This window comes from Staurois parvus, unplaced genomic scaffold, assembly GCF_062004578.1.
Source record: "Staurois parvus isolate SC_StPar_1 unplaced genomic scaffold, SC_StPar_1.0 ptg002140l, whole genome shotgun sequence".
In the NCBI taxonomy this organism is placed as follows: domain Eukaryota; kingdom Metazoa; phylum Chordata; class Amphibia; order Anura; family Ranidae; genus Staurois; species Staurois parvus.
This window is the reverse complement of record NW_028319936.1, coordinates 2,674,415-2,692,645: the sequence shown is the minus strand read 5'-3', so window position 1 is coordinate 2,692,645 and position 18,231 is coordinate 2,674,415. Positions and strand designations below refer to the sequence as shown.

The window sequence follows — 18,231 nt, the reverse complement described above, 5'->3', positions numbered from 1 at the left end:
GTAACCAGTGCACAGTGCTGGATCAAGAGAGGGCTCAGGTAAGTATTAGGGGGTGGAGGGGGGCTGATACGACTACTGTGACATATATTTTTTTTTTTTTCCTTAATGCAGGGAATGCATTAGGGTAAAAAATGTCTTAACTCTATATTTACTTTAAGGTTTGAGCAGACACAATTTCTCATCCTTCTCCTGCAATACTTTAGTAGTAGGATATAGAATGCTAAGATGTGACAAACAGTTTTCTGGAGTGTAAGCATACCTCTATCTGCCTGACACCTTTGTCCTAAATACTAGTTATTTTGTTATTGCCCAGAGGATATTGAGATTAATTTAAAAAAAAACAAAAAAAATTAGGAATGACTAATTTTTAACACACAGGAAATACAAGAGTTTATCTTGAGTTTTTAACTCCCTATATACTAATGCCATAATAACAATATCTATTTTAAAATTATTTGCACTTTGTCATATTTCTGCATATTTGACCTCTTACACACAGGACAGTTTGTGGTTGTTTTAATCCATTGTTTTTGGTAATTAGGACACTGATGGCTAAATTAATGCTAGGTAATCTCTTTCGAATTAGGAGATTGTAGTCTAGTTCTTCAATACTTGCTTTTCTTAACTTTTCTTACCCTGCTAGCACAATATTGTACACCTTTAAATGATTCTTTTTATTTTAGTTTTTTTTTCTTCTAAGAAATATCTTTTCGCTATAAGTCTTATGAATTTATCTCTGAAATTTGGCTCTTCCATTACACTTTCAGTTGCTTTTAATAGATCGGTCATTTTATCATGGTTTTCTTATTACATGATTTTTTTACATGATTTTTCCACTTACAAACATTTAGCTGCATGTTAACTAACCACGCTTCCTCTGATGTATATGTGTATGTCTTCTCTCTCTACCCTCCCAAGGACGTTATATCTTGTCCTTTATAGGCTGTGGGCTAGCAGTCATTGGCACATACTTGCTGATAACCTTTGGACCCAATAGCCATGAGAAGATGACTGGAGAGAATATTGTCAAGCATTTAGTGAGCTGGCCATTCCTGCTGTACATGGTAAGTTTATTTTTACTGACTTTTTTCTAAAATAGAATTAAAATATTATAATATATCAAATGTTGCAATGTTCAATCTCCACTCATCTGCAAGGAAGTCAGGTACAAGGGATCTTCTCTGTTCTATCATTCTATATCTTCTGAAAATGTGAAGACCAAGTGCTTGGGTACAATGGGTCTTGAGAACCACTAAATCTGGGCCCACAACCCAGTGGCAGCTTTCACCTACAGTGTTGGAGATGAAATCTAAAATGAAAGCTCCTTAGAAAAGTGATGGCAGAAAAAGACCAAGCGGTCCATTAGGTCTTTGCGTGGTTTTTTTTTTTTTATTTCATTAACTTTTCTTGTCTCAGTATAGATCTGTTTGTCCCAAGCATCAACTACCCTTTCAGTAAAATAATACTTTCTATGACTAGTTTTGAACTTTCCTCCAGTTAGTTTGAGGTCATGTCCCCGTGTTCTTGATTTTGGTTTCATATTGAAAAACCGCCCTCCTGAATTTTATTCACCCCCTTGATGTATTTGAAGGTTTCAGTCATGTCTTCCCTTTCCCTTCTTTCCTCCAGACTGTACATATTAAGATCCCGAAGTCGCTTTTGATATGTTTTATCCACTAGACTTTTCACCATTTTTGTTACTTGTCTTTGGACTATCTTATCAATATATCTTTTTGTAAGTGAGGTCTCCAGAACTGAACACAGTATTCTAAATGAGGTCTAACTAAAGATCTGTAATGGGAATCGGGACCTTCTTCCTCCTGTTGTTGATCCCTCTAGTGATGCATCCTAGAATTCTATTCACTTTCCCCACTGCCTGGTCACGCTGTTTGCTCATTTTGCAATCATCTGAACTTAGTACCCCCAATGTTGTACTCTCTCAAGGTTTTCTTTTTCCCTAGGTGCATTATTTTATATTTAGAAACGTTCAACTGCAGTTTCCACTTCTTCTTTGACCAGTCTTCGAGCAACTCCAAATCATGTTTCTTGTTACAAACACCTCCAGGGACATCAACCCTATTACCCACCTTTGTATCATCAGCAAAAAGACTTATCTTACCCAACAACCCTTTAGTTATATCACTTACTCACATATACGGTAGATTAAATAGAACAGGACCTAATACAGAGACCTGGGGTACACCACTAGTGACTGGTCTCTGTTCTGAGTGAACCCCATTTACACCCACACTCTATCGTTTAGCCAGCTGCATATCCACCTAACCACCCAAAAGTTAAGTCCTAGCTAGTACAACTTTTGGATTTGATCATTATGTGGAACTGTATCATATGCCTTGCTGAAATCAAGATATGCTATGTCCACAGCACCATCCTGGTCTAAAATATTGGTAATATAGTAAAAAAAAAATTCAGACTAGTCTGACATGATCTGCCCTCAGTAAAGCCATGCTGCTTTGGGTCCAGCAAGTTGTGTGTTTTTAAGTGATCAGTGATCCTTCTTTTCAGGAGTGATAGTGAAACCTGACAACTTTACTACAACTGATGTTAAACTCCCTAACATGTAATTGCCATTTTCTACCTTGTTGCCCTTCTTGTGGATAGCTACAAAGTTGATTGTCTGCCAGTCATGGGGAACTTCTCCTGTTAGAAGAAATTGATTAAAAATATCCGTTTAATGGTCCAAACACTATACCTGGGAGTGCTATTGAAACTGTGGGATAAATACCATCAGGGCTTTTTGCTTTATTAGGCTGTAATCGAGCCAGTTCCTCTGCTACCTCTGTCTCCAGAAATCCTAGAAATGAACTGTGATTACTAGAACCAATATGATTCCCCAGCCTGTTATTGTTAGTACAAATTATTTTGTTCTATCACTAATGTACCTGAAAAAAAAAAAAAAAGCTTTATCTCCTTTCTTAATATTATTAGCAATTTTCTCCTCTGTTTGCTTTGGCAGCACTGATAGTGTGTTTGGCCTCTTTTTGTAAATTTTTATACTCTACACCTCCTGTTTCCTTGATTGTTCTAAATGCTGATTTTTTTTTTTTTTCTCCTTTTACTGTCCTACTTGCCTCTTTAGTGAACCATATTGGGGTTTTTCTTCCATTTAGTCTTACTAACTTGTCTGACATATAACCTAGTTGCCTCCAGGATGGTAGACTTTAACAGTGCCCACTGATTACTTACTCCTTCTTTACTCCAACCTTTCAATTCACTTTGAGGTGTTCCATGCATCCCCAGTGCAGACAGTTCTATTCATGTCAAATGGAACTCAGCAGCCACACAAATACAGCCTCTGCTCCCAATTTGACATCCATGCACATGCTTCTTTGTACGGGTCCTTTAATGCAGACAGTGTACGTTTGGGAACCCGCTTCCACACAGCTGTCAAATTAGGAGCAGCAGCTGTGTCCCGTTAAGCCATTGTGTCCCAATTAAGATGAATGGGAATGTCTTCATGGGGATGCAAGGAACTTTTGTGCATCCCCATGTAAACATTGCCCTTGCACAGGGGGTGTACACTTAAGTACTTTCATGTGAACAAGGCCTTAGGACTTTACATCTCATTTGTTCTTCTCTTATGCCTTGGGTGTTGTCTTCTCAGCTGGTGGAAATCCTTGCCTTTTGTTTTCTGCTGTATTACTACAAACAGAAGAATGCCAATTACATGATCATCATACTGTTGCTGGTTGCATTATTAGGTATGTAAGTTATTTATAGCCTGTCCATTTTATTTGCATGAAATTCCATAGACTTTCTCTGTAGTTCTGAAGCTCTGTTTCCCCCTGTATTTGCAACATATTCAGCACAAAATGTATTTCTGGAACGTAAAGCCTCCTGCTAGGCAGTAATGGCATGAGGAGGCTTCCATCAGCCATTGCTACCAGTGTGATGCAGTAAAGGTCACAGATTGCTCCCATGTGAGTAGTTAAGGTATGCTGTGTTCATCACACCTTTTGGGACCTAGGAGTGCCTTTAGTTCCTGTGCTCCCTGCTATAAGCCTATAGAATTATGTTATACCACACTAGCTTCTGCACTAAAAGTACAATTCCAGAGTTGGGCATCTCATCACCTTTTTTACCAAGCCCTATGCATCTTGGATTCCTAGACTACACATTAAATATTATGATATAATTTTAGCAGATAGCTGTTTAGTCTGCTTTATTTGAAGAATTATGATGCATGCACTGTGTTTGAAGAAATGAAAATTTGCATTGGTTTATAAATTAGAGTGCTAAAGAATACCATTATCATTTTGATTAATAATTCTGAATATGCATAAAAAATACTATGTGCAGAGGGATCCTTATAATTTTAAATAAATCATAAAGTGTATAAAAAGTGCCACAGCATGAAATTACATGTTATAATTAATTTTTTAAATATTTACATCCATACAGTAAATGATCACTAACATTTAAAAAAAAAATGGTATATTTAGGCAGTTTTCATACTGATTTGTTTTTCTTCCCTTTTTTTTTTTTTTTTGTTTTAAGTAAAGTGGAAGAAAATCACATGACAATTCCCACAAAACTCTTCACACTGGTCAGTTGTGGGTGCGTTGCGTTTTTCAAAGTCCTGCTTGTTGCATTTTTTGGTGCATGTACCACACCAAAAACACGCCTCCCCATTGAATTGGAAAAAGCATCAAAAATTAATCTCCCCATTGAAATGAATGTAAACTCACAAACAGTGTGGCAAAAAAGTACCCTCGGTTGGCCTTTTGGCGCATTTTTTAAGTCACATGGCAGGTGAAAAATGCATCAGAAACAGCAAAAACGTGCACCTATTTTTACCACATTTCTGCAACTGGGCAGTTTGAAAGTAACCTGACAGTACACCAAAGGCCATGCCACCCATGAGGCCAACTGAGTCGACTGCCTCAGGCAGCATTAATGGAGGCAAGGTAAATGGAAAGCTAAGAATGGAGTGTCTATACTGGACCCTATGGCCTCAGGTGGTATCCACCCCTTATATAGCTAAGTATGCCACTTCAACAAATATCATCATATACAGTGGATATAAAGTCTACAAACCCCTGTTAAAATGTCAGGTTTCTGTGATGTAAAAAAAAGACAAAGATAAATAATTTTCCTCCTTTTAATGTGACCTATAAACTGTACAACTCAATTGAAAAACAATGTGGTTGCATAAGTGTGCACACCCTCTTATAACTGGGGATGTAGCTGTGTTCAGAATTAAGCAATCGCATTCAAAATCATGTTAAATAGAAGTCCGTACACACGTCTGCATTTAAACTGCCTCTGATTAACCCCAAATAAAGTTCAGCTGTTCTAGTAGGTCTTTTCTGACATTTTCTTAGTCGCATCCTACAGCAAACGCCATGGTCCTCAGAAAGAATCCAAAGCATCAGAGGGATCTCATTGTTAAAAGGTATCAGGCAAAAGGAGAAGGGTACAAAAGAATTTCCAAGGCATTAGATATACCATGGAACACAGTGAAGACCGGCATCATCAAGTGGAGAAAATATGGCGCAGCACTGACATTACCAAGAACTGGACGCCCCTCCAAAGTTGATGAAAAGACGAGAAGAAAACTGGTCTGGGAGGCTGCCAAGAGGCCTACAGCAACATTAAAGGAGCTGCAGGAATATCTGGCAAGTACTGGCTGTGTGGTACATGTGACAACAATTTCCCGTATTCTTCATATGTCTGGGCTATGGGGTAGAGTAGCAAGACTGAAGCCTTTTTTAATTTAGCCTGGCTAAATTTTGCAGAAACATTTTGAAGTCTCCCAAAAGCATGTGGGGAAAAGGTGTTATGGTCTGCTGAGACCAAGGTTGAACTTTGTGGCCATATTTCCAAAAGATATGTTTGGTGCAAAAACAACACTGCACATCACCAAAAGTATACCATACCCACAGTGAAGCATGGTGGTGGCAGCATCATGCTTTGGGGCTGTTTTTCTTCAGCTGGAACTGGGGCCTTCGTCAAGGTAGAGGGAATTCTGAACAGATCCAAATAACAGTCAATATTGGCACAAAACCTTCAGGCTTCTGCTAGAAAGCTGAACATGAAGAGGAACTTCATCTTTCAGCATGACAACGACCCAAAGCATACATCCAAATCAACAAAGGAATGGCTTCACCAGAAGATTAAAGTTTTTTGGAATGGCCCAGCCAGAGCCCAGATTTGAATCCGATTGAAAATCTTTGGGGTAATCTGAAGAGGGCTGTGCACAGGAGATGCCCTCACAGTGACAGATTTGGAGTGTTTTTGCAAGGAAGAGTGGGCAAATATTGCCAAGTCAAGATGTGCCATTCTAGTAGACTCATACCCAGAAAGACTGAGTGCTGGAATCAAATCAAAAGGTGCTTCAACAAAGTAATAGTTTAAGGGTGTGCACACTTATGAAATCATATTATGTTAGTTTTTTATTTTTACTTCCCTCCACCTAAAATATTTCAGTTTGTTGTTCAACTGAGCTGTACAGTTTATAGGTTTACATCACAGAAACATGACATTTTAACAGGGGTGTGTAGACTTTTTATATCCAGTGTATGTGTGAAGCTCACTTCTTTATAAACAGAAAAGATGCTATACCACTTTACACAAAATCTTTGTGTGTGTGTGTGTACCAAGCATTTGTAGCATCTAGACAGGTTGCAGGTAAATGGTATCCAAGGACTCTCCTCTTCAAACCTGAAAAGGTTATCCTAAAATTTTATTATGGATAAAGTAAGAGAGAAGAAAAAATGTAAAACCTAGGGAAAAAAATGATAACATTGGATTTGTTTTTTAATTCCCATTTTCCTTAGAAATGTAATTTTTGGTGTTTTTTTTTTTTATTACACTACAATGTTTATAGGCTCTACAACAGTGGTCACAGTGAAAGCACTGGCTGGTATGATCATGGTCTCTATACAAGGCAGCATGCAGCTGGGGTACCCCATCTTCTACATCATGTTTGTGTGTATGGTGGCTACAGCCATTGCTCAAGCATCGTAAGTAGACACCCACACAAGACATATTTTCTAAATACTAGTATGTAACTATTTCATTTAATTCTGCATTTTTTTCTGTGTCAAACTGTTAATTTAAGAAGAATTTCCTTGTAAGAAATTTATATATTCTTTTTGGATGCTTCTTCAGTGTTATAATTGTACAAAAATAATAGTACATTCATTATTTGATTTAAATTGTATGAAAAAGACAATTTCTTTCCTCGGCATCCTTTTAGATATTTAGCCACTTCAAGTCCGGACACTTTCACCCCCTTACAGTCCAGGCCAATTTGCAGCTTTCCGTGCTATCACACTTTGACAATTGCACGGTCATGCAACACTGTACCCGTATGAATTTTTTAGCATTTTTTTGAAACAGATAAAACTTTATTTTGGTGGTATTTATTCACCACTGGGATTTTTAGTTTTTTGCTATATAAATGAAAAAGTCCAAACATTTTGAAATAAAAAGTGTTTTTCTTATAAAATTTTGCAAATAAATCTTTCTTCATAAATCTTGGTCACAGTGTATTCAGATATCTTTTTAGTTAAAAAAAAAAAAAAATTTAGTTTGTAACCAAAAATTATTCAGTACTGTCCATGATACTTTTTTTATTTGCACTAACATACAATTTTGAGGACAAGCTTTTGGGGAGTGTCCCCTTCTTCAAGGTCCAAGCAGTACTGTTACAAAGTTTTAGCAGAATGTTAGAAGATATGTGGGGATTGAGAAGAAGAAGAAAAAAAGAAAAAAAAAAGGCAGAAAGAAACACAAGCCTAAGGTTAGCCTAGTGCTAAGAACAACAAAGCAAAAGCAAAGACTGGGGGGGTGGGAACAGCACTCACAGAGGGAGTCATAAATATGTTGGATAATGAGTGAGGAGTCCCATGTCCAAATTAAGGCTGTTATCTCTTGTGTCAAATAGAATTCTTAGTTCAAAAGTTGCTAAAACTTTGTAACAGTACTGCTTAGACCTGAAGAAGGGGATACTCCCCGAAAGCTTGTCCTCAAAATTGTATGTTAGTGCAAATAAAAAAAAGTATCACAGACAGTACTAAATTGTTTCTGTCGCAAGTGCACTAATACGGCTACAATCCCCTCTAACCAAAAATTATAATATAAAATTTTTTTTTAGAAAATTTAGAAAAAAATTATGTTTTTTTTTTTTTTACATACTGTCACCCTAGCAGTACAGTCTCACCATAGTGACACTGTACTACTTGCGGGGGGTGCTGATTTTTTATTTTTTTTTACACTGATTGCTTTTACACCTATAAAGGCTGTAAAAGCAATAATTTCTCCTTCTCTCTGGCTGCATTCTTGCAGCCATTGAGAAATAATGTGAGAACTGTGACTGGTCACAGCTTGTCACATGGTACAAGGCTGTTGTGAATAGCCTTGTACCATGTGACCTCTGTGATCATTCACAGATTTCACAAGTAGAAAGCAATGATGTCAGGAAGTGACATCTTGTTTACTACTATTCATGTGATTACTGATTGGCCAATCAGTGATCACATGAATTGGGACCTCACACAGTCCTGTACAGCGATCGGTGTTCCTCCGGACACAGCGGGCACCGATCATCCCAAGGAGCACGCACAGGCAGTGAACGCGGGTGACTTTTACAAACATCTTCCCGCTTCGGCAGCGCTCCCGTCTGGCCGTTTATCTACATGGGCCGGAAGGGAAGTGGTTAATTTGGAATACTTCAATTAAATTATAGCAAGGCATGGGCTATTCCACATCCATAACACATTTACATTTAGTGTATATGTGGCACAACTTTAGCTACAAATATCAATAGCAGTTCAACAGACACTATTTCTGGAAAAGAAGTTAAAGAATTATAGAACCTGCTAAACTTTGTACTGTTGATAAGAAAGTGGAGTGGAATAATTGAAGCTTTAAAGTGTAATACACAGCTAAAACTTCATTGATGACTGCCAAGCATGACATGACAAAATGTAACTGTCATGTCTTAAAGAAGAACTAAACTGTGAAAGATGTGCCACAACAGATATGGAGGACCAATCACCATTATTGCCAGCTGACCTTTTCCCCATTACTAAATTACCATGAAAGGCAGGGTTTTACTTCCTGAAGCCTCCATCAAGGAGAATAGTTAGCAGCACATTAGTAACATCACCAAGTCAACTGAAGCAAGCAGTCCTAGGTAGCAATGCCTTTAATCTCACACCTTAGATATAAAGCTATGAGGGTGTAAGCATAAGATTTCCTAGGCACACTCACATACCAGGAAGTGCAATGCAATTTTTCAGGAGGAATTCCAGACAAATGGTAGCCCTGACTAAGGCTGGCCATACAATATAAATTCTTCTTGTACAATGTCCCTTTAGATTTACCAGACTCATATACAATGAGGTCAGACCTAAACACTTTCAATTTGTATGCAGTCAGGCAAGCCTTTGCACTATATAGTTGAAGGTAAAGCTAAAGGAAAATAAATAAAAAATTCTATAATGTATGGCCAGCTTTAGGTACAATTAACATTTCTGGATGATCCCTTTAACAGGGCAAATCTTCACTTTTGAGCTCAAGTCCACTTTAGGATGTGACCTTTGCTATTATAGCTCTACAATCCCACACAATGTACAATCTATTGTTGTCCATGGCAAGAAGGTTTTGAATTTTTAAAATAACAAATTAATGGAACCTTTTGTTTTTGTATATAGGTTTTTGGCACAGGCATTCCAGCTTTATGATTCTGCCTTAATTGCAAGCATTAATTATATCTTGTCTACAAGCTTAGCTATATCTGCAGGTAAGATAAGTTCAGTATGGTGTATATATGTGTTCAGAAACTTTGGGATGTCTACACAAGCGAGTCTTTTACCGGTTGATAACATACAAAAAAAAAGTTAAATGTAAATATCTTTTGGGAAGGAGACAGGGTCTCTTTAAAGCCTAGTACACACTTCTAGATTGTTTGTTTGTTTGTTTTTTGTTTTTGTGTTTTCATTCAACCCAGCAGGCTGAACGAAAAAAACCTGACAGCTCAGGAGTAGCTGCTGTACTAACTATCCGATGTTAGTACAGAGATCTCCCCCGCTGTGCTATTGTGCTCCCCCCACCAGAACACTCTAGTTAGCGCTCTCCGCCATTGGTAGACCTTGTTCGGTCATGCCCCTTCGACAGATTTTGTTGGACCGGCAGCCCGACACACAGGCCGAATGTCGGCCGGCTTCTGTTGAACTGGCCAATGTCGCCCGACATTTGGCCCACGTGTACTTGGCTTAAGGCCCTGAGCAGCAGGCAATGCTGTGCAGGTAGGCACTGACACCTTAGGATGCTAACTTCAGGCTTCCCTAACAAATTAATAGTCTGTATAGGTTTGCTTTAATCAAGCTCAAATGATAGAGAATATGCAAAACAGCAGCAGACACAATACAGGCAGCTGAAACCATATCCTATTTTTGCATTGTAATAGGATGAGCCAAAAATGTTGCCAGTTTTAGGGTGCAGAGACAGGTTAGAATGTTTTAGTAGGCAGAGGTGCAATAATCCAGTCTGAAAACTTCAACCTTTAGAGTAAATCCTAGGAGGGCAGTTCCAGGTAAAGAACTGGCTACAGAGAAAAGTAAACCATTTTAACTAAAGCTGAGACCCTTTTAACTGCTTAAATTTCTTATTTTTTTTCTTTTACTTTTTCATTTGGCTAAAGGATAGTTGGTTATATTTCATGACTGTTCTAATTTAATACAATTAAGCACAGTGTGTTGTGGGAGCAAAAGTAGAGGTTACAAAGCTGCTGTTCACTCGCCAAAGATTTTCTGACAAAGTAAATGTCAGCTTTATCTAAGGCACATACTCTTTGCATGCAAGTTATGCCATTAATTCAATATTTATATTTCTTTAAAAGCAAGAAATTGGCTTTGTGTGGAAAAATAAATACAGATTTCTAAACATTTATTTTGCCATTAATTGCCTTGATACTGTGTACCTGCCATGAAAAATGATAGCATACCTATAGCCATCTGCTTATTCGGAGCTTTGTTTAACTCTTTGCAGTTGTACTAATATTTAATGGTTTACATTTTAGGAGCGGTATTTTACATTGACTTTCGAAATGAAGATGCTCTACATCTTTGTATGTTTGCTTTAGGGTAAGTACAAAAATGGACCGTCTTGAAACTGGGTAGTCTTTTAGTTTAACTTATGAGGTTGTAGGCACAAATGTCAGAGCATGCACCTGCCTGTAATATAAAGACACACTAGTCCTTTTTAAATTGGTTCATTCAGTTTATGGAATCATGTTACTACTTCATATTGAAGTGCATTGTATTATTGTATCAGTGTTAGCCATTGCTAGATAAACTACAAAGGGTGCTGCTGTCATCTGCTTTTCTCCTTCTTGCTTAATTTACTAGTTACATTCTGTGAGCAATAAGGGCTAACGCGCAGTGGTGAATTTTGCTTTAAGAATGATTGTGAGTGAACATGTACAATTGCTACACAACAAGTTGATTGTAGTAGCTATTCATTGTCCAAATTGAGATCATTGTGCTACTGTATAGTACGCTTTTTTTACTGTTACCTATGTGTGTCACTAGTAATGAAAGGGAGATCAAGGGCAATGACTGTAATAGCAAAATTCACCCATGTGCACCCAGCCTAAAGTAAAACATTTCCTTCACTTGGTATTGTATGCTCTGTTATTATTTAATCACTTCCCATCCACCCCGTAGCAGAAGTACTATTCCAGGGCGGCACAGGTGCGCAAAATCACGTGTATATATACGAGATTTTGCATTTCTGCGCAAGGGATGCGCATGCCTTACCCGTGCCACCATTTGCGCCGCAGCTGTCAATCACCGGGACCAAGCCGGTGATTACTCGCCGGCGCCCTGTGAATGCCGAGCATCTCTGCCAGGGGGTGGAGGGGTTTGAGACAACAGTTTGTAAACAAAACAGTTCTCTTCCCTGTCAGCTTCTGCACACTACTGTGCATGGCTGTGCACAGGAATGCAAAGCAGTGTGCTTACAGTGAAGCACACAGACACAGCCCCAAGTAAAACAGCACACAGCCTCACATGTTAAAACCTTTTTGCCCATTGCCATTAGTACAGTGTCAGTGCTTTTTATTAGCACTGATCACTGTATTGGTGTCACTGGGGATGCCAGTAACACCAAGTGAGTTCCCCCCAGTGTCAAGTCGCTGATCGCCGCCAATAATAGTAAAAACAAATAATATCCCAGTATACAGTGGGGCAAAAAAGTATTTAGTCAGCCACCAATTGTGTAAGTTCTCCCACTTAAAAAGATGAGAGAGGCCTGTAATTGGCATCATAGGTAGACCTTAACTATGAGAGACAAAATGAGAAAAAAAATCCAGACAATCACATTGGCTGATTTGGAAAGAATTTATTTGCAAATTATGGTGGAAAATAAGTATTTGGTCACCTACAAACAAGCAAGATTTCTGGCTCTCACAGACCTGTACCTTCTTCTTTAAGAGGCTCCTCTGTCCTGCACTTATTACCTGTATCAATGGCACCTGTTTGAACTTGTTATCAGTATAAAAGACACCTGCCCACAACCTCAAACAGTCGCACTCCAAACTCCACTATGGTGAAGACCAAAGAGCTGTCGAAGGACACCAGAAACAAAATTGTAGACCTGCACCAGGCTGGGAAGACTGAATCTGCAATAGGCAAGCAGCTTGGTGTGAACAAATCAACTGTGGGAGCAATAATTAGAAAATGGAAGACATACAAGACCACTGATAATCCCCCTCGATCTGGGGCTCCACGCAAGATCTCACCCTGTGGGGTCAAAATGATCACAAGAACGGTGAGCAAAAATCCCAGGACCACACGGGGGGACCTAGTGAAGGACCTGCAGAGAGCTGGGACCAACGTAACAAAGGCTACCATCAGTAACGCACTACGCCGCCAGGGACTCAGATCCTGCAGTGCCAGACGTGTCTCCCTGCTTAAGCCAGTACATGTCCGGGCCCGTCTGAAGTTTGCTAGAGAGCATTTGGATGATCCAGAAGAGGACTGGGAGAATGTCATATGGTCAGATGAAACCAAAATAGAACTGTTTGGTAGAAACACAACTCGTCGTGTTTGGAGGAGAGAGAATGCTGAGTTGCATCCAAAGAACACCATACCTACTGTGAAGCATGGGGGTGGCAACATCATGCTTTGAGGCTGTTTCTCCGCAAAGGGACCAGGATGACTGATCCATGTACAGGACAGAATGAATGGGGCCATGTATCGTGAGATTTTGAGTGCAAACCTCCTTCCATCAGCAAGGGCATTGAAGATGAAACGTGGCTGGGTCTTCCAACATGACAATGATCCTAAACATACCGCCCGGGCAACGAAGGAGTGGCTTCGTAAGAAGCATTTCAAGGTCCTGGAGTGGCCTAGCCAGTCTCCAGATCTCAACCCCATAGAAAACCTTTGGAGGGAGTTGAAAGTCTGTGTTGCCCAGCGACAGCCCCAAAACATCACTGCTCTAGAGGAGATCTGCATGGAGGAATGGGCCAACATACCAGCAACAGTGTGTGCCAACCTTGTGAAGACTTACAGGAAACGTTTGACCTCTGTCATGCCAACAAAGGATATATAACAAAGTATTGAGAAGAACTTTTGATATTGATTAAATACTTATTTTCCACCATAATTTGCAAATAAATTCTTTCCAAATCAGCCAATGTGATTGTCTGGATTTTGTTTCTCGTTTTGTCTCTCATAGTTAAGGTCTACCTATGATGCCAATTACAGGCCTCTCTCATCTTTTTAAGTGGGAGAACTTGCACAATTGGTGGCTGACTAAATACTTTTTTGCCCCACTGTATATACCAACATCTGTAAACGCTATAACTTTCACGTAAACCAATTAATTTGCACGTATTGGGATTTTTTTTTTTTTTTAGCAAAGACATGAAGCAGAATACATTTTGGCCTAAATTTATGACAAAAGTTGATTTTTTTTTTTTTTTTTTTTCTTCTTTTTTTTTTTTCTGGACGTTTAATAGCAAAAAGTTTTTGGTTTTTTTTCCTCAAAACTGTCCGGTCCTTGTTGTTTTTTTTATTTATTTATAGTGCAAAAAATAAAAAATGCACAGGCGATCAAATACCATCGAAAGAAATCTCTATTCGTGGGGAAAAAAAGGACGTAAATTTTATTTGGGTGCATAGCCGCACAATTGTCCGTTTAAAGTACCGCAGAGCAGTAACAGAAAAAATGGCCTGGTCAGGAAGGAGGGTAAATCCTCTGGAGGGCAAGCGGTTAAAAGATAACTTTTAGAATGTCTTTGAAAAGTTTAATCTGTGACAGTAGCTAAGCTACAGACATTAAATTATTATTATTCTGTAAATAAGCTGTACAGCAAGCTTTCACTGGCCTCTCTAGCTGCGGCCATAGTAACTAATCATCAAAGTTCACATTAGAAGCACTAATGGCATGCTTTAAACCAGCACAGCTCACCTTGCTTTTACACCCCCTTCCTTACCAGTAGTGACTCAGCATCTTTCCAGCCTACAAATCTTCAATACAAACTCAGAGCAGGTGCTCTGGGGGAGCAGAGTGAGCTGCTGTGAGGACTTGAGTGCTTCTGCTCTGAACTTTAATGATGAATTGTTTCAGTGCCTGTAGCTACAGAGATCAGTGATGGCTCGTTTTCAAGTTCATCTACTGCTTTTTGAGAATATGTAAACTCGTTTAACATTTTTCTCCTAGAATACTACTGCTGATGAGCTATAGCTATGAAAATGCTAAATGCTCTGTAGTCTTTTACACCTTTACACAGTGCTTAAACTGCATTCTTTGGTAAAATGTATTTAGTTTTAGTTTGTGGTGTTCTAGTTTATCTAATAAAAATCTCTCATTTCCCAAGGTGCCTTATTGCCTTTATGGGTGTGTTCTTCATAACAAGGAGCAGAAAAAAGACAAAACCTTTTGAACCCTATGTTGCCATTAACTCCATGCCAGGTAAACTAAAACGGATTTAAGCGGTTGTAAAGCATTTTTTTTCCTTAAATTAAAAAAGATGTTATACTTACTTGCTCTGTACAATGGTTTTTTTACCCCATCCTCTGGAGTTCCCCATGAGCACTATCCACTCCTTATCTTATCCAAGTGCTCCCATAGCAAACTGCTTGTTACAGGGACACTCGTGTAAGCCCACTTGCAAGCCGAGTTGTGCACATCCGTAGGCACACACAGCGTGGCTTGGCCCTGCCCCTGCTCCCTTTTTAGAGTATTTGATTTAACAGTAGCGCCAATGGCTCTCGCTGCCATCAAATCCTATTAGTGCTTGACAGAGAGACGACTGAGCTAAGAGTGTTTTTTACCTTAATGTAGAAAATGTGTTATGGTAAAAAAGCTTTTTCTTTAACCTCTTCACACCGAGTGCACGCAAATGTTCGGCCGCTCAGCGTCTGGGCCTCGACACCAAGTGGCTGCACATTTGCATGCAATTAAAAAAACATATGTGCTGAGGGTGCATGCCCTGCTCTCTCCCAGCACACATTTCCGGTACTCACGGAAAGGTCCTGATTTCCTCTTGTGATCGGGACCTTTCCCGATCATGTGACAGTGAATCACGGCGGTCACATGTCCCTAAAGCCCCAACCCGCCTCCCGACTTCTGAAACCCTTAAAGAGCTGGGAGGCACCGGCGCCAAGGGGTTAATAGCCACTTTAAATTAGTTTGCTATACTGGTTTAGCCATTTAGTTTTGATTTGCTTCAATCCTAAGTGTTTTAGGGCAATACAGATACTGGAGATGGCACAAACAAACAGCAAGAGCATGCATTACCACTTCAGGGATCCGTGGAAAATCCATGATAGTTACCTCTCTTCAATGGTTTTATGTCCCTCACTGGCGTTTTGTAACCATCTTCTCCTGGGTGCTGGGCTGTAGCTGTTCTTATTGGCCAGTGCAGGATGAAGTCACTCCTGTGCGTGCACAGAAATGCAATTATCCCCACATACAGGAGCTGTGCCAGAATGTAAACTGAGCTACACTTGTACAACTTGGTGTACATTCCAAAGAATACTGAAAGGCAGGTAGTTTTCTTTTGTTGCAGAAGAGACATTACTTGTGTCATCTGCAATACAAAGCCTGCCTGCTCACAGATTTCAAGTAGTAAAAAAGTTGACAGACAGATGTTCTGTGTTTTAAAATCCAATGGCTGGTATATTGTACAAAATAAGAATATGCTCTTCATATCTTATTTCTCTATTTTCCTGCAAATTGCATATTCCCAAAGCTGAACTCTCTAACCATTGGCACTATTGTGCCTTTTGTGATACAAATTGAGTAAATTTTGAAAATCACACCGGGAGCTTGGTTTATCTTGGTGCCTAAATTTTTCATCCAAGCATTGTCTGTTGTGTGCCAATCTACCCAAGTCCTGTGTATCTGTAATGCGGTAATCTGAGAACTTCAGTTTGTGATGCAGAAGAGCAATTCCCAGACATGCCCATTACAGGTTACTTGTCTCTCATATACAGAAAGCCTTCTATAAAAAAAATATCTGTAATAAGTGTTTTGCTGCCATGAAACCAATTTAAAACAACATTGGCTACAGCAATGTGTTTTGTAATATAGAAAGCAGAGGAATTTGAGGTTACATAGATCAGGCCTCAGGATGTTTTTTTCTAGTGACCTGGTTTGGCTTTCTCTGGATTTTCCTTTTTAGATTATTGTTTCAGTGTTTACTGTCTAATTTTAGTAGCTTCATTATTGGTTTCTCGTGTCCTGGATTAATACTTGCATTTTTTTACCCAAGATTATATATTTCTGTGGCATATGTTGACACTACACTAAGGGTAGCACCACAAACAATAGGGAGACCTATTGTGTATGTAAACCCAAACAATATGCCTCTCTCATTTGCTCCATTTTGGGGGTTTTTTTATACACCTTTTGAATGCATTTTGTTATATCTGTTTTATAAGTGTAAAAAAAAAAACTGATGCTCTTGTCAGACATTCAGGGCTGCCCTGTGCCTTTAGCACATGTGGTGTTCTCAACAAAAGTGTATACAAAAACTGGGCAAATGTATACAAAGCTATATATAAAGCAAATGCATCACTAGCATTGTTAAATTATCTATTAGTTGTTAAAAAAAAAAAAAAAAGTCTGTACTAGGCTGGGTATGCAGTATATGAATTGCTTCTATGATTACAATTATCCTCATGATATGAAGTTTATACTAAATCGGTTATCTTCCAAAAAAAAAAAAATCTGTTGTGTTTGTTTGCAGGTGTGGTTAACATGCATGATCATGGCAGTACTATTCAGCCTGATTTTGGGAATTCCTTCTCTTATGGAGCTCTTCAAAGTAATGATAGTTTATCAGAAATTTACATGCCTGCAACACTTCCTGTTGTAACAGAAGAAGCACCATCATCCTCTCCACCATATAAGATTTTGGAACACGATAAGAATGACTAGGCATGCTAGCTCCTAATGTACGGACTGGGAAAACTACGCAGAAAAAGTGTTCCTCTGGATTTTTTTTTTCCTTGTACAGTTCAAACCATAGTTTAAAATGTGTATTTTTTTAAGTCCAAAGTTATATGTAAGTTATATGTATATCTTAAGTCCAGTTTTCTCTAAATTGCTAGTTTACCTATAAATGACTGTTTTTTTATCTGCCCTGTTAAAAACTTATTGTAATTCTGTGCAAAACAAAAAATGCAAAAATATTAACTTATATTCTGATATACTTTTGAACTGGGCTATAAACACGTTTTATTCACCATTATTGCTTTTTTTTTTTTTTTGGGGGGGGGGAGAGGAGTGGGGTAGAGTTAACATTTCTCTCAGGTTCTTATTTCTTTAGTGGGAAACCGTAATAAAAGGAGGTTTAAGGATTTATTTAACTGCTTTTGAACAACACTCAACTTTATTCAAAAACTCCTTGAATTAACCTATAGCCAAAATGACAACGTTCAGCTTAAAAACACTTAAAACTTTTTTCATCATTGTTTGTTTGTCATTATTTATATTTTTAAAAGTGGTTTACCCTTCTGAAGAGTTTTTTTTAATGATTACATGTTAAATAGTATATGCCATCTGTGGTACATGTCAAAGCTTTCCTGGCTCTATCCAAAAAAGTAAAGGGTTTTGACAGGAGTAGGGTTTTAAATCTCGCAGAAGCAAATGATTAATGCTGACCTTCCCTCCCCAAAAGGAGTTTGTTACTTTTCAACCCTAACCCCCTAAGCAAAAAGAAACAGTGGATTTAAAAAAAATGAT

General features: G+C 38.6%; 1 protein-coding gene across 2 annotated transcripts in view; it reads left to right on the top strand.

Annotated features, from left to right (window-relative positions):
- Nucleotides 1-17,734, top strand: part of NIPAL3 (NIPA like domain containing 3) — a 32,994-nt gene extending 15,260 nt beyond the window's left edge. Inside the window, exons 6-12 of one of the 2 annotated variants that reach the window (XM_089665177.1) lie at nucleotides 943-1,064; nucleotides 3,626-3,722; nucleotides 6,851-6,986; nucleotides 9,684-9,772; nucleotides 11,051-11,114; nucleotides 14,858-14,952; nucleotides 17,234-17,734. In XM_089665177.1, the coding sequence (XP_089521303.1) occupies nucleotides 943-1,064; nucleotides 3,626-3,722; nucleotides 6,851-6,986; nucleotides 9,684-9,772; nucleotides 11,051-11,114; nucleotides 14,858-14,952; nucleotides 17,234-17,424 (794 nt within the window). In that variant the 3' untranslated portion in view covers nucleotides 17,425-17,734. Of the gene's footprint in view, nucleotides 1-918; nucleotides 1,065-3,625; nucleotides 3,723-6,850; nucleotides 6,987-9,683; nucleotides 9,773-11,050; nucleotides 11,115-14,857; nucleotides 14,953-17,233 lie in introns of both variants that reach the window. The other variant, XM_089665176.1, reaches the window with a different exon arrangement.
- The last annotated feature ends 497 nt before the right edge of the window (nucleotides 17,735-18,231 follow it).